The sequence below is a fragment of the Ricinus communis genome, chromosome 5 (assembly GCF_019578655.1).
Source record: "Ricinus communis isolate WT05 ecotype wild-type chromosome 5, ASM1957865v1, whole genome shotgun sequence".
NCBI classification, from domain to species: domain Eukaryota; kingdom Viridiplantae; phylum Streptophyta; class Magnoliopsida; order Malpighiales; family Euphorbiaceae; genus Ricinus; species Ricinus communis.
In genome coordinates, this window is record NC_063260.1 from 31383911 (window position 1) to 31406357 (window position 22447).

Sequence of the window (22447 nt, forward strand, 5' to 3'; positions counted from 1 at the left end):
CTACAAGAGTTCCTTTATTCTCTTATTATTAAAACCAAATCCCATTTTACATGTAGGGGAAGAGAGCGGTGCAGGTACGTATATATCAGATGCTTGTCTTTATCGTCTTTCTTTCTTTTCTTCTCCTGGAGAACAAAGAGCTTTCGTTGGTCGACTCCCAATCAGAAGCCTCCATCAATTGGGTTTATGTAAAGTTGACATGGAAAATCTATTTTGTATTCTTCACAATCTAACTCTCTTGAAGATTCAAAAATGCTGAAGATTAACAACATTTTTTAAAGGATAAATAAGGATAAAATGTTAGTATGAATGTTCTAGCAATAGAAATTCAACACATTAAGCTTACTAAGCATGTAAGAAAGTCATGGAAGCAACTTGATGTAGAGAGTCTAACAGAAGACTTATGAAAAAAGAATTGAAAGTTTCAGCTTAGTTGCTTCTGGAATATGCAAAGAAACTGTCATCAAAATCTGCCTCCAGTAGTCCATTTCTAACATAAACGGTAGAGAGCAGCAGTTTACATTGCAAAACCATAAGAGCAGATGGTAATCTGAGTCTATATTTGAGCATCTATCTAATACTTTGGACCATGGCAATATTGCCTGTTTATTCTCCAAAAAATGCGATGTAATACACCACTTCCATCAGTTTCTTTTCCTCTTTCTTTTAGTTTGACAGAAGCCAAATTTTATACCAATAGATAAGCTAAGATTCTGTTGGAGGAATTGCATCCTTTAAGTTACAATCCATACTATTGCTCACACCTGGAGAGATGCACAACTGAGGCTCGGTCATTCTAGGAAGAACAGGTCCATCAATACCAAGCTTGCACTCAGATGGAATAGCTTCTCTCTCAAACAGCATCACAGGCAAGCCGGTCACTGGTGCAGAATCAGAATCTTCCTTCGTGATGTTCGGGCCACCAGAATTACACAGCTGGGGTTCAATCATCCTTTGTAGAGAAGATCCTTCACTGGTAAGCTTGGGTTCAGATGGAATAGCTTCTCTCTCAAACAGTATTGCTGGAAGGCCGGTTGATGGAGCAGAATCTGTTTCTGCATTTGTAATCTTAGGTGCATGACTTATAGGCCTCCCATTTAACTGGGTTGCGTCAGTTCCACTAAAGATTTTCACAGGAAGCTCTGGTGGTTCAACTTTCTTTGGAGAAGCCTGTTTCTCTGCCCACACTTTTGTTCCAAATGGTTCAGTGGACATAATTCCGGGTTCAGTGATTACAGGAACATGGTTATGCTCAAGATTAGGAATTTTTACTCCGTCACAAACCTGACTTGGCTTGAAGTTGTTACTTACAATTTGAGGTTGGATTTCCTGCTCAGGATTAATAGTTCCGCTGCCAGGAAAACTATGAATAGGAGGCGCAGAATGTGGCATTGCTTTTGATTGCTCAGTTGCCTCCACATTCACATTAGGAAGTTCTGTTAATGAAGCTTCAAATTCTTTCAGCATATCATTTCGCCCAGTTACTTTTTCATGCCCCATATTTGCCATAACAGAGGCAGATTGGCTTCCAGTTACTGACTCCAGAATTTGCTGTGATGCAACTCCACCTCCCAAGGAAGATTTTGTGGTACTCATAGGTGGCAGGTTATCAATCAAAGGAAGCATATTGGAAGAAGGTTGGTTTTCCTGAGCAAGCGGAACACTGGACTGAAGTTCAGATGATAAGCTTTTGACTTGATTTATTGGTGCAAGGTGTTGTAGCTCAACAGGTTGCTTATCTCTTTCTTCTGATGAAGGAACAGGACCAGGGACTTGACTTGGTCTAGTTGGTACTGGTATTGGCATTTCTGTTCTTCTATACATTTTTGCTTCTGGAGCCACATCATTTGAGGCTGTGATGGGAGTAAATCTGCCCGGTAGAAACACAACACCCCTCAGATGAGTTTCAGTATCTCCTACCTTAACTTTAAGAAGATACCCAGCATCAAATGAGCCCTCAATGACACCAGAAACCACTTTACCTACCATTTCGTCACTAACAGCACCAGCCGTTCCCACAGACTGTTTATTTTTCTTCAAACTGTCAGCTGAAGGAGTTGCAGTTGCAGGCATGTTCTCCCCCTGTACCATGCTCTCATCCTTACGAGGACGTCCACGTTTGCGCTTCAACGGGGGGTCCGCTGGAGAAGAAGAGCTAGTTCCTTGACTCTGTGGGTTCATCTTGCAAATTGACAGAAGATAACAGATTTTACACAGATCTAAAGACTTTCTGCAACAAGCAAAATGATGATCGTTATCTTCCCTTATCTATGCCAAGCAAGCAGTTAAAAGGGTATATAGTAATAGTAGAGCATTGCAAAGAAGGTGGCATATAACACAGTTATTTCTGAATTTTTTTCTGGATTCCTCAACTGAAAACCATAGATATCACTCTCTAAATAAAACTGCTACTTTAAGCCTTTTTCCAAATATGCATCAGCTCATGGTCCCATCATTTCTTGGGTGCTAAAGAAAATCTCTTCTTTTCTGTTTTCTGATTCTTTTTATCAGAAACCATATTGAACAGACTTGTCCAACTCATTGCTAATGTCATAAAAGTTGCTTTACTGTGGCTGAGGCAAAAAAAGGGGACAACCAACTCAAGTGTAAAATTAAGCTACAAAATATCCATTGGCTATCAGAATCTGACTAGAAAAGATATAAACTTGGATTAGGGTGACTTTCCTGTTGGGTAATATGGCTATTAGAAGGAACATCATATAGCTACTACTTCCAAAACTTGTGGTGCGAAAAATTAAATCTTAACTTCCTTTGATGGACATAGTCATATGAGCACAATTTTAGCCTCGCACGCACATCCGATATCATACACTTCCTATACATCTCACATGCTATTTAAACTGGCTGCAGGCTAAAGTTCAAATGAACTTCCTCATTCATCCACAAGAAAATAACCAGGACTACAGTAAAAAGGCAACTCCAAGTAGACCTCATAAGGTTTTATCTAAATTCACAAATAGACAACAGGCGACCTGCTGTCCAGTATAGAATAAGATAAAGGATCAACGAAGACAAATATCAAAAGAATAAGAAAATATGGGCAGAACTTGAAATAGTTAAAACAGTTTGATAGCACAATGTAATAAAATGATCATTTCTGCAACCACAATTCTATTACCTAGGATGATCCTTTTTTATCCTGTGAACTAATTAAAAAAAAAATAAATCATTATCTTGCCCAGTCTAAGCAAAAACATAAATTGACAAAGCAATAAAAGAACAAACATCACAGATAGACAAAAAATATAAAAATGAAAAAGCAAACCACCTTATCAGGATCTATATTTTTATATGAAGGTATACCAACTTCTACACCTACATTTATTGAGACTTAATCATTAGTATGTTTCCATATCTCACTCCTAATTTTGCACGCATAGCACAGATGTCCAGGATGCTAAATTTTCGCCGCATTTCAGTTTGGAAGATCTCCAAGTTTAATCCCATCACAAAATAAAAAACAAGAGATAGACATATAATCCCCAAAGTAGAAAAATGTAAGATCGAGATTCAAACCACGAAAATTTAGTAAAAGAAAGAAGAAGAAAATAATAAAGACACCCATCTGAGAGATTTTACAAAAATCATCCAAGTAAATCTCTGACAAACTGGAAAAAGGAAATTACAATCCACTGTTATCAGTCACGTTCACATCCCACAAAAACAAAAACAAAAAGACAAAGAAAAAGAAAATCCAGGTAATTGCAATGAGAATGTCGTAGAATCACAGCATAGTGAAACGAGCATTTAAAAGGTAAAAACGAAAAAGAATCACGTACCGAAATAGTGACGCGGTTACGTCTTCGAAAGTGTTCCTTTGATTCTAATTTACATTTATTTGCGTTAAGATTTGATTTGTTTCTTTGGAGTTTATCGTTTGTGTAAAAAGAAAGGAAAGAAAAAGAAAAAATAACTGAAATCAGAAGAAGCTCGAAAGTGGGAAGCAGGCGCAGTACTGCTCTTTGGTTTGAATCTTGTTGGGCTTCTATACACTAATCCATTTTTCCTGACCCAATAAGAACCCAAACCATAATCAATTTGAGAGCAGCTCCTTTTTCCATGTTTTATTTAGAAAGAAAACTTTGATTTTAAAATTCAAACAAAAACAAATATTTTTAATTTAATTAAAATTTTAAGCTGGATTAAAATTTTTAATTTAATAATTTACTATCTATAAAAGTAAATTAATCAAAGATAATTTTAAATTTTATTTAAAAGATAGTACCTTAGAAAGAATAAGAAAATATAAAATGGTGATAATTTCTTTTTAGTTTATGGGTGTTTTATTATGTTTAAGGAATTCAACTCTGTATTTTAAACGAATCAATTTATATTGATTTTCACATAAACTAATAGAAAAATTTCAACGTGTATAATATATTATTAATTATATATTTTTTATTAAATTATTATTATATATATTTAATTTAATGTAAGTTAAATATTATAATTTAAAATATTTTTATAATCAAAATAAAACAAATGTCACATAAGAGCAGTGGTCTAGGGGTTCGAATTCCACTGAGCTCCGTATACCTGTCCTTTCTCATTAGAGCATAGCACCTACCTGTTTAATTGTTCATTTATTTATGGCCAGAATTATGAGCAGCCCCTCAAATTATGACCCTTGGATCATTTTGACTCTTCTTTTCTTTTTTCCTAATAAGAACTTTTTTCTTTTAAAATGAGACATACATATATACCCTTCTCTTATTTAAAACCCAAACCTCTGTAAATAGTTACTGGTATAAAAAAAAAGAGATTTCCAATTTAAGCAATTAAAATAATGAATATGTCCATTATGGAACAAGTTAAAAATAAAGGTAACATAGAGGGATTTGAATATAAAAGTTAAGAAGTTATTCAAGGGCGTGATTGCACATTTGGCCTTTATTTATGGAAGAGAGTGTCTTCATATATTTTTATTTTATGATATAATATTCAAAATTGGCAACTCTATAATTTAGTTTAATAAATTAAAAGCCGACATTAATAGCACAAGAGTACGTGTGGGATACACGAGCCACCGTTGGAACATATGGCCAACAAAAAATATTAATTCAATAAAAATCAATAATTACCTTAAAACACGAAACTGAAAGAAAAAGACCACACACTTCCTTCTACTGGAATCATCCATGGCTTCTCTGTTAGCTAACGGTATTTCTCGCTTTTCTCCACAACCCATTTCGGATTCAGCTAAACTACACAAACCCTTTTCGCTTCCTCTTAAACCTGCCTTTAACAAAGCCCCAAAACCGGCTAATTTTGTCAAGATCCGAGCTGATGTCGGGTTTGATTCCAAGACCCGAAATACAGATTCAGGTAATAATATTTCAACTTCAACAACTAGTTCTGATGATAAAATCCGTGAAATTCTCCGTAATCGTGATTACGACAAGAAATTTGGTTTTACTATGGATATTGATTCATATTCAATCCCTAAGGGACTTTCTGAGGAAACAATTAGGTTAATTTCTTCGCTTAAAGAAGAACCTGATTGGATGCTTGAATTTAGATTAAATGCTTTTGAGAAATTCTTGAAATTGAAAGAGCCCAAATGGTCTGATAATCGTTACCCATCAATTGATTTTCAAGATATCTGTTATTATTCAGCTCCTAAAAAGAAACCAACTTTGAATAGCCTTGATGAAGCTGACCCTGAACTACTTATGTATTTTGATAGACTTGGTGTTCCTTTGAATGAAAGGAATAGATTGGCTAATGTTGCTGTTGATGCTGTTCTGGATAGTGTTTCAATAGCTACTACTCATAGGCAGACTTTAGAGAAAGCTGGTGTTATTTTTTGTTCTATATCCGAGGCCATCAAGGAGTATCCTGATTTGGTGAGGAAGTATTTGGGGAGAGTTGTGCCTAGTGAGGATAATTATTACGCTGCTCTGAATTCTGCTGTTTTCAGTGATGGGTCTTTTTGTTATATACCAAAGGATACAAAGTGTCCCATGCAGATTTCTACTTATTTTAGGATTAATGCTATGGAAACGGGACAGTTTGAGAGGACTTTGATTGTTGCTGATGATAGGAGTTTTGTGGAGTATTTAGAAGGGTGCACTGCACCATCTTATGATACAAACCAGCTTCATGCAGCCGTAGTTGAGTTGTACTGTGCTGAAGGTGCTGAGATTAAGTACTCAACAGTGCAGAACTGGTATGCTGGTGACGAGGAAGGAAGGGGCGGGATTTACAATTTTGTTACAAAGCGAGGACTTTGCTCTGGGGATAGGTCTAAGATATCCTGGACTCAGGTGGAGACAGGTTCTGCAATTACTTGGAAGTACCCCAGTGTCGTTTTAGAGGGGGATGATACTGTCGGAGAGTTCTATTCTGTTGCTTTGACTAATAATTATCAGCAGGCGGATACAGGGACAAAGATGATACACAAGGGAAAGAATACAAGGAGTCGAATTATTTCAAAGGGTATATCAGCTGGAAATTCTAGAAACTGTTATAGGGGACTTGTTCAGATTCAATCAAAGGCAGAGAATGCACGCAACTTGTCACAGTGTGATTCAATGCTTATCGGTGATACTGCAGCTGCCAATACCTATCCTTATATTCAGGTACTTAATTGCTAATATTCTTACATAGAGTAAAAGGCTTTTTTTTTAATATTATCTTCATGTAGGTTTTACTTCATTTGATTGTTTTGAGTGGTGCTCAGCATAGTTTATCTAACATCTGCCATATTGAGTATGATTGCCATGTTAATATGCAATTTAGATGAACATTAAATTGTGACTATCTTGTCTAGAACCTGTTGTCTTATTCCAGTCCATGTGGAGCTGCTCCTGCTTTTTTACAGTTTTACTCCTTAAGAAAAGTATAGGAAGAAAGTCAGCTGTCACTATTGCCTGATTTTAAGCTACAAGAAAACTTAGGAAAATAGTAACTATGAGAGGTTCAAGAAACAAGAGAGTCTCATGGTGGGCCTGGTGTTTGTGTCTAGAGGTTCAAGGTGCAAACTTTACCGTCCTCTCTCTATCTCTCTCGTTTTCAGTAGAGAGGGTTTTGCATGCAGGAAGGCGCTCAATTGGCTCCGACATTTTAGTTTATGTAGAAAGCGAAGTGATAAAAACCATGATGGATGGTTGGATGGTGAAGCTGCCATTTGCAATTGTTGGCGATATCGACGAGTTCTAATAGTCTGGTTTGGCTGTTAATTGTTATATCTAGTCGAGGTGATTAAAGTCTAATGTAATGATGGGTTGCCCTGTTGCTCTCCTCATATGACTGCTAGACATGAAATTTCTCTGTCAATAGAGAAATCCACTAACGCGAATGCAATTTCTGCAGTTGCAAACAAAGAGCAATTGCTGAATTGTAGAGGAGCCTTTCATTAAGTTCTTTGTCATCTATGTTCCTTATCTAAGACATCCTGGTTGTTCGTGAGCTAGCAAAGTTATGGAGATGAATTTTTAATTTACAAGATACTTGATGATTGCAGTTATCTTCATCTATGTTTCTTCTCCTTCAAATGAGCCCTAATTTTGACCCATATGCCTTGCATGGCAATCAAATGCTGGATTAGATACTTTTAGTGGATTTGTCAGGCAGAGAGGTAGAACATAAAGCCCTTTTTAGACTGATCCATTAGAACCCCAAAAGAGGAGTTGTAATTCCTTTAGTGTTCCCTCTCGGCCCTCTGCAGCTTTTGCATATCTCTCCATGGTGGTGCAGCCAGCTTGAAAATTTTCCTTTGCTATCAAAGAAAGAGCCTCAGTAGCGGTTTACCAATGCAAGATAGTTGCTTCTCATGCAATGGAAGCTAAAGAGTTGAAGAATTCAAAATGCTGTTCTTGCTTGGAAGCTTAGGACCTGTTTTCTTAATAGAAAATTATGTCATTTTTTTAGAATTTTTTTTAAATAAAAACAGAAAATAGAATTTTGTGTTTACTTGAACTATTTTTCTAAAATGTAAATAGAAACAACTTTTATGTTTTCAAAATTATGACTAAACTTTGAAAAACTTTTGAAAACAAGTTTAACGTGTTTTTTTATGTTTTTCTTTATATAAGAAGTCACTTGTTTTCAAATGGAAACAAGGAGTTTTCACTTCGTTTATTTCAAGTTTACCCTTCATACTTAGAATATTGCCTAAATAGATAACACAATATTTTTTATAAAGTTACAAGTTTTTATAAAGAAACTAGAAAATGAAAATGGAAAAAATTCTCTACAAATAAACAGACCCTTAACATCTTTCATATGTCGATTGGAATATGAAAATAGAAATTGCTCTACTGAGAAGTGACATATTATGGTGATTGAGTTACTTGGAAACTGCATTTAAAGGTCGTGTTGCCCTAGTTTTAAATCTTTATGACAATGATAATAGCAACTCTCCATTACTAGTCCTTTTAACTTTGTGGTGAACACTTGAGGCAATAGAATGTAAATGAATGTAATTTTGTGACGGTGTTATCACCTCACATGCTCATCTCACAAACTACATTTAGAATTTTGGAACTCCCATGGGTTCTTGCCTGATGGTTTTTACTCTTATTATTTAACAGGTGAAGAATCCCACAGCTCGTGTTGAACATGAAGCCAGCACTTCCAAAATTGGCGAAGATCAGCTGTTTTACTTTCAGCAGAGGGGAATTGACTATGAAAAGGCCATGGCTGCCATGATTTCTGGGTTCTGTCAGGATGTATTCAATGAGCTTCCTGATGAATTTGGTGCTGAGGTGAACCAGCTGATGAGCCTGAAGCTTGAAGGATCAGTGGGTTAAGATGCAAGAGAGACATAGCTGGAAATCCTGACCTTTTTTTGATGATGAGAAAAGGTTTGTAAGGTTTGATTTGTAAATGCACCACGGTAAAGAGTTGTATACTAGGTAGTTCCGTATTAACTCATGAACCATCTGCAACTATTTGTCTAGCCAAAAAAAAAAAAGGGACAAATAAAATTAGGAAATCTTATGTAAATTTATAATAAATGCAATAAATGGTATTAATACTGAGATTTGACATTATGCTTGAGAGTGTTGAGTGAAGGTTGTGTTAATGAATGATTGTTTCTGTTAAAAGTAGCGATGGGCTGCTTAAGTTTGGAAGAAAGGGATTCCACAGAATACGCCTTTCGCAACATCTCCTCTTGTTTTACCTTAACATTAGGTATCTGGCAAGCTCTTGGTCCTCCACGAGCTGAAATAACACTAATAGTAATAAAAAAACAAAGCCAAGCCTCGAGTTGGTGCAAGCATGGCTTTCCCATCTCTGGGAATTACTTATCTACATGTTTTTCTTAAAGCTGAAACATATAATAAGCATGTGGATATAATTTTCTACCTAATTTTTTTAATGTTGATGATAAGACGTTGATGTCAAGTGGCTGAATGGTGAATTATAATAATCAAATACTTGGATGTGATGATGATGAAATAGAAAGGGGCGTGCAAAACGCAAACGCAATTGCCTTTTGAAAGCAACCAAATGCATCATCCCACAAGCCATTAATTTGGTATTCGGAATTCAACTTCTTCTTCATGAGGTGTGCTCTCCATGTCTTCTACGCAATTTTACAATGTCAGAAACTTCCAAGTGTGTTAGGTAAGTTCTATACTAATTCAAGCTGACGTCAACTCTACACTCCTGAAATTGTCTATTTGTTTGTTCAATTTACAAGTTTGTTTTAATTCTTAAATCATTTATTTGTTATAGATAGCGACTAATGCGCTTCATTATAAAGATAAGCATCATCCTCACTCTCGGTCGGTCAACGCTGGGTGGAGGCTTCTATTGATTTGTAAAAGCAAAAGTTGTGTTATTGATTCATAAGAACTGATGGTTGAAGTGCGTCTCTCATGCAGACATATATTTATTTTATCACTTCACTTGGACAAACTATTTATATTTATTCACGAATCAAATTGCATGGTCTATCTAAGAACAAATTGCGCAATCATGCTGTGCTGGTGAGGCCAAGTTCTAACCAATTTTCAAGTGCTTACAGAATTCAAACTCCTTTAAATGGCCTACCTCTAGAACACAGACAATTTAGGCCCCGCAACTAAAGTATGAATCTGATGGCTCACCAGCAGCATCAAGCACTAACAATACTCTTGCAGAAATATCATCCATAAATGGAGAAGTGGAGTTAGGAGTGGTGTAAGGTTATGAATGGCAAGCCTCAACCTCAACGCCACCTTTTAATGTTACTCGAAATTTCTTAGTTGACTTCTGTGTTAGCCTTCCTGAACCATTCATCAAAGCTCAAAACAACATCTTATCCTTTATAATCTTATCTTTTTGGAGTTGCAAATCAAATATGAAGAGCCAAAACTTAATTTTAGACTAAACTACGTCATGGCAAACCAACTTTCCAAAAGTATGGATGCGGAAACATAAAGGCAACACTAATGATAATAATTCCTAAAAAATAATAATAAAAGAAATTTGAATTGATTTCAAGTAAATATGGTTTCAATAGTTAAATAAATATAATAAATAGTGATCCGTCCTTTATGAATTATAAATTAAAAGAGAGAATAGTAAAAATAAAATAAAATATAAAAATTAAAATTTTATTTATTTCTTAAGCCTTAAATAGAAATTTAGGGGATTGATGAAGAAAGAAGGAAGGTGTCATGCGGTAAGTAATTAAAGAGAAAAAGGAAAATAATTTTATTTTATTTTTATTTTTGTCTCCTGACTCACTCTATGTTTGACTCTAATATTATTTATATTTTAAATTTTTCTTTTAATTTTCATTTTCAAAGATTCAGTCTCGCCGGTGGATAATTTGGTCTTATTTTATACAAGGCATGCTTCTTCGTTTGACTTTAAAACAATAATAATAATAAAGCAAACGCTGTCTCATTTTCAAGTATGTTCATACTTCACAACTTAACTTGGGTACCATTCATTTCTATATTTTATGCCAAGTTGTCAATTATAGATATTAGTTTGCATCAATAATTAACCATATATAATACATATAATATTAAATGGATAAAATTATCATCATGATTAAGATTAATAATATAGTCCTCTGAAAATCTGGTTGTGAATAAGTAAATTAAACAATGTACTTGTCCTAAATTAAGCAACAAAAATGATTAATGTAGTTGTAGTTTTCAAGATGTAAGGACAACTCACACTCCATTTCTTTCCACACCATTTTTCTTACCAGAACATTAGTGCACATGCACTGCGACATCACCCATCATCCATCACCAACTCTTTCCTATTTCAATGCCTTATAAATACTTACTCAAATCCCATTCCCAACTCGTATCATCATTACTCTAATTACCTCCTTTCTCTAGCTACTATAATTAATTACCTCTTATAATTCTCTCTTTCTCTTTTTCTTCACTAGTCTTTAATTTTTTTAGAGAGGAAAGGAAGAAAGGAAAATTATGAGTACTGCCGTGATGATGAAGAAATCATATGGCTACTCCAAGTTGGATAAAGAAGACCCAGAAGAGATAATTCATAGAAGAGCTCAGTTTTTGATCTACAAAGCTCTTAAACAAGCAGATTCAAGAAGAAAACCATCTTTCTCGAGGATCAGAATGTGCAGGTTAAAGGTCAAGATTGGAAGGAAATTAAAGAGGCTGAGAAAGAGTATGCTGCTGAGCATTTCTGCTGCCAGAATTAGAATCTATAAGCAGATTGTCAATCAATTGAAACGCCTGTTTAGCAGTGGAGATGCCATTGCCACTCTTCCTACCCTGCTAGCTTTACCTTGATGAAGCTCTCAAAGTTTTTCTTTCCCTTTTTGTTTTTGAACGGATTTGGAATGTGTGCCTCTACTATACAGATATAAATATCAATGCTACAAGATGGTATTTTTGCTTGTTAAATTTCATGTAAGTGCAAATTTTTCTGTTCTTACATAATTTGAAATCAACTGTATGGGTGTCTAAGGAAGATCCAACAATTAATGTTAATTTTGCACAATGATTCAGAAAGCACATCATGGGCTTGAACCGTTACTTTTCATTATCAAGAAACTAATTTAAGCAAATAATCAACATTTAATATAGTGGTAAAAGAGTTAAAAAAAAACAGGATATATGGTTTTAGTGGCATCTAGGGTTTTCCTAAATTTTGGCAACTTTAATGTTGAAAATTATGGACTATATGTCAATGTTCAAAGATGTTTGCTTGCTGGAATTGGCAAATATTTCAAAGATAGTAAGTGGCACCCCAAACACTCCCCAGAGTCCAATTCTGAATAACATTTTGCCGTACTCTACTGTCCTCTCTTCTCTTCTTCTTTGCATTAATTGATTTGCTGGCTACTAGTGTGCAGAATGGGCATTGGTCGGCTTGTTAATAAGACCAACCAATGAAAAACAGCTGGAATAATTAATGTTCTTTTTGTGTGTCTGTGTGTCATGGATGTCACTTATTTCTCCACCAAATCTTCAACTGGAAGCTTCTCCCCTCAAACCCAGCTTTCAATCCCTTGTTCTATACCGTGAATTTTTTTGCCTCTCTCCTCCGGCTGATGGTGGTGTAGGCCTTTGGGCTGACTTTGCTACAGGCCTTGAGCCTGGTAATTTTGTAATTTTAGGCATGAAGCCCTTTAGTTTAAACCCCTTGAAGGTTAAGTTATGTTTGGACCTTAGGTCCAATAGATTTCTACATGACTGGGCTTGTACTGGGGTGCTTTCTATTGTTTTGGGTCTGAAGGCCCCTTAATATTAGTTCTTCTTTTAATTGTTCAAAAACTAGAGCTTGGAGGAATAGGATGCTAGTTTATCAAAGGCACTTGAAATGAGACGCCCAATTAAAGCCTTGTTAACAAATTTATTTTAGATAGTTGCATGTCAATGTCACAAAAGGAAAAAAAAATTGGGGTAAATTAGGTATGGCATATCATAAAATGGCTCCTCCCAATTCATCAATGAAAAGGTTTCAGAGTGGTTCCTTGCTGTCTTCCCATTTGTCCAATCGCATCCTTGCCTTTTCCACCTGATACCAAAACACATATATATGTCAGCAGTGCAGTGGCACTTATATTTTATCAAGACAGATTACCAATAGCCTCAAATGTCAATGTCATCATATTAAGGAAAAAGAAGATCTTCAAATAATGTTGTTACAATTAATCAATGAATGAATGATTGGATTAAATATTTCTTTTTAATATTGAATCCCTGTAGTTTTATATTTAGCAACATTAACTCCTTACAATTTATTATAATCTAATCTAATTTGTTATTTTAATTAAAGATATTCATAATACAACAAATCTATTAATAGAATATACAAAATTAATTAATTAAGTGTGTGTATATATACATATAAAAGTATTACCTCAGCATTCCAGTCAGCGTGAAATGTTACCCATAGTAAGATGATGGTCTGCATCGTAGTACCTCCGAGCATCCCAGACCATATTCCCTGCGCTCATGCATGTCAATAAAATAATAATTGTATCTTTTCAAAAAATAAAAATAAAAATTTGAAAATTCAGAAATATATTAAACGTGCTATTATCTTTATAATAAATATTTATTTTCAAATTGAAGAAATTAGACCTGTGCGCCAAGATGGAACTTAAAGCCAAGAAGACAGCCAATTGGGATTCCAACCACATAATAGCATCCCACATTTACATACGCAACAAACTTTTGCCATCCACATCCAACTGCCACACCTTCAATATTATACACGTCACCTATTATTATAACTCCATCTAAGCTTGTTACTTTTTATATCTTAAAATATAACTTTTATTTTTATTCATTTTAAATTATATTTATTCTTAATTATCAATTTCATATTAATTATAGAATATTCATTCGATTAATTAATATAGATATTTATTATATATAATTAATTTAGTATTTTCTAAGTTTAAAACAAAGTAAATTACAATTGACTCTTAATTAGCTTAAGTTGTATTTTTTAAATTTTATAAGTAAAGATGATTCGCAACCTGTTGAACCCTCTACAATTTTATAATTGTGAAAACAATTAATATTTTACGAAAAATGGCATTACTTTTTATTTTTTTTCAAAAATTATACTAATTTTTCATAAGTGTTACTAGTTGAGAAGAAATGAATGATATTATAAAAAATTAATTACTTTTCAAAAAATTTAATGATTTATCAAAAAATTGAAAAATTTATAAAAAATATTAAATTTTTCGTAATCGCGAAATATATTGCTAAATTACGAAAGATGATAATTTTTTTTATTTTCTTGCATAAATTATACAATTTATTTTATAGTATTACAAGTTACTAAAAAATAAATGATATTACGAAAGATAATAATCTTATTCATTAATAAATAATATTTACCTATATAATATTACTACAATTGATATATTATTACTATTAGTATTTTGGTATAAACTGATATATTATTTTTTAAGTGAGTTAAAATAGAGAAAGAAAAAAAGGAAAAAAAAAAAAAAGAATGGACGATGGTAGAGGAATAATTACCTGATAAGACAGGTTGAATGCCATTAAGCACGAGGGAGACGGCCAATAATGGACACAGTTCTGATACGGCTTTGGCAACAGTTTCTCCTTCAGTGAAGGCATAGCTGATGACATTGCGTAGGGCAATGACAATGACTGCTTCTATCACTGAGATTACGAAGGATATCAGATTCACTATTACAACTGAGAATGCTGCTGATTTTGGGTTTCCTGCTCCTAATTCATTGCTTACTCTCACGCTGTTCCAAGATTAAGTGTAAGACAAAAAGTTGATGTCATTTCGTTAATTAGACTTTTTATTTATATTGTAGAATAGAATTCATTTTTCAATAATTGGAATAAGAAAAAGTATACTATAATCAAACCTTGCCGCTGCATTGAAACCGACTGAGACCATAAACAGCAGTGCCATTATAGACATGCTGCCCAAAGAAAAGAAAAAGCATTAATAATTGTGGAGTACACACTCAAATTGTACAAAACTAATAATTCAATTAGTACATAAATGCTTTGCAGAGAAAAACTTAAGATCGCATTGTTTCACTTCATAATTTGTGATATAATATATAATTATATTGTAAGTTGTACTGGAATCTTTTTGAGAACTTAATGCATATGATCTAGACTGAAAAGTAAATAAACAGAAAAAGCAACTTTATTTGCCAAGTCTTTTGGAAAGGAAAAGCTAAGTGTGGACATACCCCATTATTGGGATATGATTTGAATTGCTCTATGGAAGAGAAGGCTAAGAAAACATGAGTAGAAAAGATAAACAAAAACCATTTTGTTCATGTTATAATTAATGTTCTCTGCTAAATCATTTATGGATATCCTGGAATGTTAGTTAGAACTTTGACACAAGTGAAAACAAAACAAGAAAATATTATAGGAAAAGTCTACAATTCTTTGTAATATTAGTTTTTCTCTTCAACTTTTTGTTGAATGCTTGTCAGTTTGCTATTGGTGCCAAAACATAATATCTTAGTCAATCTGTCAAGACTGAGTTCATCTTTTAAATACAGTTTAAGCGCTATAATATATACTTTATCATGACCCTAAAAGAAATTATCAAAAGAAAAAAGAAGAGATAAACATTTCTTACCATACAGCAAGGGAGTCCAAGGCAATTTCAGGGTTCTCGAGTAGCCCTGCTATCAAAACCAAAATCTGAAAGTACCAGGTCTCCAAGCACAGCATTACTGCAGATGCTACGGACAGCTTTACAAACTCCCAAAGCCCTGAAAAGGCATTCCAGGTAAAACCAGTCCATGTCTGCTTGCAACGACTGCTCTTCACTATGTAAACAAACTGGGCGCCCACGATAATCCACCACGACAAGCTCAACACCAGTGATGCGCCTATCAACCCCAATCCTAGCTTGTATACAGCTAACCAACTTAGCAATAAGTGCACTCCAAGTGTAGCAGCTGATATCATAGCACTTGGGTTCACTATACTTTGTGCTTGTAGAAATTTTTGTATTGGGAAATTCACAGCATATGCAAAAATTTGAGGTATTAACCCATAAACAAAGACTGCAGCTGCTGATGCCACTGAAGTTGGTTCCCCGAGTAAGAGCAAGATTTGCTTTGATACAAGGTAGATTGCAGTCATTGGTATGGCAGTTATCGTTAGCACAACTGTTGCTCTTTGTAGGTATATGCCAAGCATTTCATTCCTATGTGCGCCATAAGCTTGGCCGCAGAGCGTTTCTACTGCACTTCCCATTCCCAACTATTAAGAAAGGAAGAAAGAAAAATTGAATAAGAAAAACACCTGAACTCTATCTGTGATACATAATCATATCTATATCTAAATTACCATGAAGCCATAGGCAAGGAGTTGGATGCCGCTATTTCCAAGAGCAGCAGCAGCAAGTTCAAGATTCCCAAGGTGACCGGCGAAAACTCTAGTGGACAAGGACATAAAATTGTTGATCATGTAAACAAAAACTGCTGGTGCAGCCAGGCGGAAGAGGAGCTTCAATTCAATTACTGATGCCAATCGGAGGCGCTTCAGGTACGGCAACTGGGTATCATTTAGTATCTTTTCAAGCCTGGAGTTCACTTCGCAATGGGCATGTAATTCAGGTTCAGGAGATGAGGGTAAAATGGGTTCCTGAAGTTCATCTCGAGGCGCCATATGTAAGAAAAGATAGAGATAACTGGCGCCAGCCTGCTTGCTCAATGGATCACTCGGAGAAACAAATATCGTTATTAAGGGTTCTGGAGGTTAAAGAAGCAATTTGCCCCCTAAACTTGTACGTGATGTCGAATTAACTCCAACTAACTTTCTTGGCCAATTTTCCCTGGATACTTGCAGAATTGGTGGATTCACCCTGATTTAAAAGATTGGCACATGCTTTTGCCAGCAAGTGATGCATATTAAGAAAGAGAGTATTTATTCTTTTATTTATTTATTTTATCTTTCTTACTCTTTTGTTTTAATCTCAAATTCTCTTTCTCTCATTTTCCTGAAAAGAAATAGCATAATTTTATTAAACTTTTAATTCTCATCTTTATACTTTTTTTGAAAGAATATTTGGTTCAGAGGTTGGATACAGCTGATAGTTATTTTTCACTTGCAGTTATATTAAAGCGTTTGATAAATACTTAAAAAACAGCAGTTGATAGCTTATTTAGTCTCAATTAGCTTCTGAATACATTAGCTATATTTTAGAGTTTTTTTTTATCAGCTATACGTCAGAGAGACGTCAAGTGATTAATATTATTAATAGTTGATTTGATTTTTTATTTATTTAGATATTATTATCCTTATTAAAACTTATTAACAATAATAAATTACTTTAATTGATTTTAAATAATTAAATATTTATATTTTAAAATAAATAATTATTATTTTAAAATTTTTAATAATTAAATAACTATAATATTTAGAACTATAGTATTTAAAATTAAAAGGTTTTACTAATAAAATTTAAATTTAAATTTTTACTTTTAAAATAAATTTTATAAATATTTTTAATAATAAATACAATTGAGCTAAAAAAATTAATTATTAAAATTTTAATTATTATAAATTAGTTTTATTAATTTGTATCATTAAATATAATATAACATAATATAATTTATTTAACAATAAGTTATATTTTTAATGGTCATTTAATATACTAACAACTGTTAATAAAATTTTACCAAATAATTTAATTTATCGACCATCAGCTATCATCCATCAGCTAAGTCAAAGAGGCTCTAAATATACAAAAATTAATATCAAAACAATCAATATATAAGTTTTATTATTGAGTTGCAGCTTGGTTTGATTATGCTAGCTACCATATATATAATATATATATATGCTATTTGAAGAAAGAAAGTTACATTTGCTGAGCATCGATTGGTCCACTGACCTCATCTGAAATGGCTCATCAGGACTTTCTTTTCTCTTAATTGAATTCATTGCTTTTTAAGTTTTTGGTGTTTTAATTTTGAGATTTGATTGCATTTAATATATATATATATATTTCTTGTCTTTTTCTTTTAGTTTAGATTTTATAGCTTTTTAGTACTGTTTGTCATTGTTTAGTAAGCGTTAAGGGAGGATTAAATAATAATATTTATGGTAAATATATTTTTTTTTCTCTCTTTTTGTTATAACTTGAAATTTTTAAATTATTTCAGACCCTTTAACATTAGTACTAGAAACATATTTTTCGTAAATAAGAATTAATGGTGATTTTTATATAGAGTTAGTATATACACCATAATTAATAAAAAGTAACACATATGTATGAATATTTTATATTTTGGTATTAGATGATTAACACATATTTTATCATCTAAAACTAATAAATATATGTTTATTATTTATCGATTTAGTGTATAGATGGAGATATACACTACGCCGAGACAATTTTTTTTTTTAAATCAGTAGGGTATTGTAAATATTTCAGACAGATTTATTAAAAAAATTAAAATTAATTGGAATTATTGTTATATTTTCAAGCAGCTACTTTTCATTATCTTGTTCTTTTTAATTTTTTTTAGCCATTCCTTTTTCTTTTTAATTTATTTTAATTTGTTTATCTATCTGCAGCCGTGTTGAATCTTTAAAAGTTTTTCACCTAATAATCATATAAGCCAGACGTTTGAGTGTTTTGACTATTATAACTCATAATTTAATTTTGACAATTTTCATACTTGATAATAATTGCAGCCAATTGATGTAACATTTTATGTGTAAAACCACATAATATAATTTTTCATAATGCAAATAAATTCATATTGGTATTATTAAAATAAAAAGGATTGTTCGAAATAAATTAAAAGATATACATATTTGTTAGTAAATAAATAACATAAATTACATGGATACTTTTATGTAATAACTATAAAGAATGATTTCATTTATGTACTATCCTACGATAAATTATGACATATTTTATTTGGATCTTCAGACGCACTAGATATACTTTATATTATAAATGATTATTATGACATATTTTTTTTTCTATGCTCAGAAGATAAACACACAGCCCCCACTTATATATAGTATGAAAAAAACAAGGACATTTATGTGGAAGATGTAATGCTATGCATTACTTTTATCTTTTTTGATCTTTCATCTAATTGGTTTGTCCAACCATGGGGCCTCCCATTACTTAAAATTTTCCTGAATACATTTATATATAAAGCCGACATGGATTTCTTTTTTCTAATGTTCTTGGAATGTGACAGAATTCTCACCTAATTTCACCTTTGATCCCTAAATTTACTTTTGGTATCTAAATTTCAATCTGCATAGTAAAGATTTCTTCTAGTTTTAATTTTGATAATGTTTTAACTCGATTCCACTGAAAATGTTGTGGCATCATAACTTGGATATGTTTTAGTACTTTTAAAGTCAGGGATTGCAAGTGATATGCACCCAAAATTTATTCCAGAAGTGCAGAGACCTCCTTTGGGGGAAAAGAAAAGGGTTAGAAAATAAACTGATGTAACTTTTGAAGGAGGATTGTTATGGGTTTATTACTGTATACTAGCAGTGCCAAGCTGTGTGGCAGTGGTACTCCTGCAACTATCCTGATGAGTTATGGGTTAACTATATAATTACAGCTACCACATGGACCCAAATATCTCTCCCAGTCAGAGCCCATTAACTTAAAAGAAAAAAGGAACCATAAAATCTTTTATTTGAATTTGGGGTTCCTGAAGACGAAGATACTTTGGGTTCTCACAGGACGTAATCATGTGTTCTTCTGCGGATTTCATCCTTCTGAAGGGTGAAGCAACGAAAATTCCTGGTATGCCTTACCAGTGGGCTATTTCCATATAAACACAACGAAGCAATAGAGGTAGATACCGACTTATCATTGGTCCCAATTCATCTTTTTATTTATTTATTTAATTTTTAATTATTAAATTGTGCTCCACTGAATTCGAATCGATATCGGATAATAAAGTACAAAGTTGCCTCATATAATTATAAGGCACAACAATTTTAAGAAAAAAAAAAAAATTTATATCAACATCCAAATAATGTTTAGGTTAGTCTTATATGTATCTCAATTAATTTACTTTTTTTTTTTTGGATTTCCAGAGTCTTTTTATACCACATACTTGACCAGTACTTAATAATGAAATATATATTCATTAAACATATATAATACCAGAAGGCAATGCATCATTTGTTTGAATTATTAACAAAGCTCTGCGCATCACACGCACAATCTTGAGGCAATTTAAGCTTAAGCATAAATTCTTGAGCAAAGCAGCAATTAGATCTCTGAAAGCACCGAAACTTTCAAATCAAAGCATTACAGTCAGCAATTAATTTGGTGCTGCTTACTCTTTAATTATAATTCAAACAAATGATGCATTGCCTTCTGGTATTATATATGTTTAATGAATATATATTTCATTATTAAGTACTGGTCAAGTATGGATATATATGCAAGCCTAATGTGTACTGTGATATCACTGAATCTCTTGTCTGCTTCTCGAGAATGCGAAATCCAACTTGAATACAAACAGCCTTTTTCTTTGTCTGAAACTGCCTGTCTCTCTCAGTAGTCAGTGCCTCAGAGTTGTAACTCGCATGGCCTAAAATAGGCATTCTATTGTTGAGATACTGATCCAACAATATGTGGTATAAAAAGACTCTGGAAATCCAAAAAGAATCAAATTGTTTGAATCATGCTTTCCACTTCCCATTATTTTGTCGTTTAATTCATGGGTTAGTCTTGACAGTAAACAAGCTAGCGTAGCATGCTGATGTACATGCACTTGGAAAAGTAATACTGTGATTTGGATTGGAAAACTGATTCTGTACGCAAATAGTTATGGAATAATTAAGGCCATAGATAAACATTGAAGATGATGCATATTATATTAATATTATCTTTACAGGCGTTCCCCTGTGGATTGACTTGACTGTAATGCTTTGATTTGAAAGTTTCGGTGCTTTCAGAGATCTAATTGCTGCTTTGCTCAAGAATTTATGCTTAAGCTTAAATTGCCTCAAGATTGTGCGTGTGGTGCGCAGAGCTTTGTTAATAATTACTTAATTTTGCTGGTGTGACCCTGACTTCTAGTTCCTTTATCTTTTCTTTTCTTGTCTCTCTGTCTCCCTCTTATTATGGGAACATAATCTCCCCTTTTCTTGATAGGAATCTAAATAATGGAAAACGGAAAAGCATTATATATGAAAGGGGAAATGATTCTTTTGGTCCAAAATAATAATAATCTTTGGCTTTATCAGGACCAATTTGAACCAGTACTACTTACATTTCTCAGGTTGAGAAATCAACAAATCGATGGAACATGCCAGGCAAAACCAATCTTGAAGAAGCAATACCATTTTCTTCAGCAGGTTTTCCTATTTTATTATTATTGTTCATTTTCAGGGAATTGAGATTGGAACTTGCTATTGCTTCTTTATAAGAATTAATTTTGCCGAAATGAATATAAGGTTATTTCATCTGAAGATTCTTCCAGTATAAAAATGTATTAGTTCTAAGAGAAAATAATAATAAAAATCATAATCTTGTTTTCTATAAAAAAGGTTTAAATGAATCAATTTTTATTACTGTTCTATCTACAATTAGACGATCTGTTTAAATTTCGAGCAGGAATGGGTTTGATTCAAGTTCGAGCATCATAAATAAAAATAAAAATTTTAATTTATAAATTTTGGATTGAGCTAGATTTATTAATAAACCTTAAGAAAATATATTTTCATATTTGTCTGAATAATAATGATACTCTTTCGAATTCGAGACTAGACAGATCTAAAATGAATAATACATATTTAAAACTGAAAATTTCTGAAGAAATTTAAATAGGCTAAACATATACTAAGTCCCATTAACAGTTATAGCGGCTCCATAAAAATGGCAACGACAGATAATTCTCCGGGCATAAAAAGTGGTGGAGAGACTCAATCCCGTTCCACAGAATGGAGCATTCTGATTGATTTGGGAGAGAATACCGTTGACCATTAGATGAAATGGAAAAAATAAATCATGCGAGTCAACGAAAGTATGAGAGTTTCAGATGCGAGTATGCAAGTACGCGTAGAAACGAATGCACAATAATTATTTGCCATAATAGCAACACATTTGCAGGATAGATGGACAGATATTGTCTTCATCTATGTTCTAACACTATATATTAATGTTAAATCTTTTATTTTAAAAATTATTACCTAATAAAATAAAACTATAATAAATTTTTTATTCTTACAATATAAAATAAAAAGTTAATTTGACTTTTATTTTATATCTCGACTACTATAAATACATTACAAGTTCTTTGGTACTTTATTAATTAATATATTTGATTCTATTTTTACTATTGGTTGAAATTAAAAGGGAATACAAAAAAATTAAACTCCATTAGTGTTTGTGGAAATTAAAAGTAAATTATAAAAAGTTTTTTGAATTTATTTTATTTTTTATATTTAACTTTTTTAAAATATTATTTATTATAGAAATTATACTATTTAAAGTAAAGAATGCTGTTAAATATATTCTG

General features: G+C 32.7%; 4 protein-coding genes across 7 annotated transcripts; 2 read left to right on the forward strand and 2 right to left on the reverse strand.

Annotated features, from left to right (window-relative positions):
* Positions 1–381: 381 nt before the first annotated feature.
* Positions 382–4006, reverse strand: LOC8284215. Of its 3 annotated transcripts, none has more exons than XM_002518452.4 (2): positions 3801–4006; positions 382–2230 (listed from the first exon to the last, which is right to left on the reverse strand). In XM_002518452.4, exon 2 carries the CDS (start codon positions 2179–2181, stop codon positions 706–708), a length of 1476 nt encoding a protein of 491 aa, XP_002518498.1. In that variant the 5' UTR covers positions 2182–2230; positions 3801–4006; the 3' UTR covers positions 382–705. The 3 variants fall into 3 exon arrangements, with proteins under 3 accessions (XP_002518498.1, XP_015574322.1, XP_015574321.1); XM_015718836.3 differs by lacking the exon at positions 3801–4006 and adding an exon at positions 3341–3746; XM_015718835.3 differs by lacking the exon at positions 3801–4006 and adding an exon at positions 3290–3746.
* A 1067-nt stretch (positions 4007–5073) lies between these two features.
* Positions 5074–9017, forward strand: LOC8284214 (UPF0051 protein ABCI8, chloroplastic). The gene is made up of 2 exons (XM_002518451.4): positions 5074–6602; positions 8556–9017. Exons 1-2 carry the CDS (start codon positions 5160–5162, stop codon positions 8772–8774), a joined length of 1662 nt encoding a protein of 553 aa, XP_002518497.1. The 5' UTR covers positions 5074–5159; the 3' UTR covers positions 8775–9017.
* Positions 9018–11143: 2126 nt separating this feature from the next.
* Positions 11144–11852, forward strand: LOC8284213. Its single transcript, XM_002518450.4, has one exon. The coding sequence runs from the start codon at positions 11406–11408 to the stop codon at positions 11736–11738; it is 333 nt and encodes a 110-aa protein (XP_002518496.1). The 5' UTR covers positions 11144–11405; the 3' UTR covers positions 11739–11852.
* A 920-nt stretch (positions 11853–12772) lies between these two features.
* Positions 12773–16831, reverse strand: LOC8284212 (protein DETOXIFICATION 40). Of its 2 annotated transcripts, XM_002518449.4 has the most exons (7): positions 16275–16826; positions 15556–16187; positions 14819–14875; positions 14454–14692; positions 13539–13657; positions 13315–13401; positions 12773–12969 (listed from the first exon to the last, which is right to left on the reverse strand). In XM_002518449.4, exons 1-7 carry the CDS (start codon positions 16593–16595, stop codon positions 12913–12915), a joined length of 1512 nt encoding a protein of 503 aa, XP_002518495.1. In that variant the 5' UTR covers positions 16596–16826; the 3' UTR covers positions 12773–12912. The 2 variants fall into 2 exon arrangements, with proteins under 2 accessions (XP_002518495.1, XP_025012992.1); XM_025157224.2 differs by lacking the exon at positions 13539–13657 and having other exon boundaries at positions 16275–16831.
* Between the last annotated feature and the right edge of the window lie 5616 nt (positions 16832–22447).

Bases quoted from the DNA above. Each gene is read 5' to 3' on its own strand.
- LOC8284213 (XM_002518450.4), top strand. From the start codon at position 11,406: ATGAGTACTGCCGTGATGATGAAGAAATCATATGGCTACTCCAAGTTG.
- LOC8284212 (XM_002518449.4), bottom strand. From the start codon at position 16,595: ATGGCGCCTCGAGATGAACTTCAGGAACCCATTTTACCCTCATCTCCT. The intron at 16,188-16,274 runs GTAATTTAGATA...CTTTCTTAATAG, and splicing joins TCCTTGCCTATGGCTTCATG to TTGGGAATGGGAAGTGCAGT. The intron at 13,658-14,453 runs GTAATTATTCCT...ATAATATTGAAG, and splicing joins CATTCAACCTGTCTTATCAG to GTGTGGCAGTTGGATGTGGA.
- LOC8284214 (XM_002518451.4), top strand. From the start codon at position 5,160: ATGGCTTCTCTGTTAGCTAACGGTATTTCTCGCTTTTCTCCACAACCC. The intron at 6,603-8,555 runs GTACTTAATTGC...ATTATTTAACAG, and splicing joins ATACCTATCCTTATATTCAG to GTGAAGAATCCCACAGCTCG.
- LOC8284215 (XM_002518452.4), bottom strand. From the start codon at position 2,181: ATGAACCCACAGAGTCAAGGAACTAGCTCTTCTTCTCCAGCGGACCCC.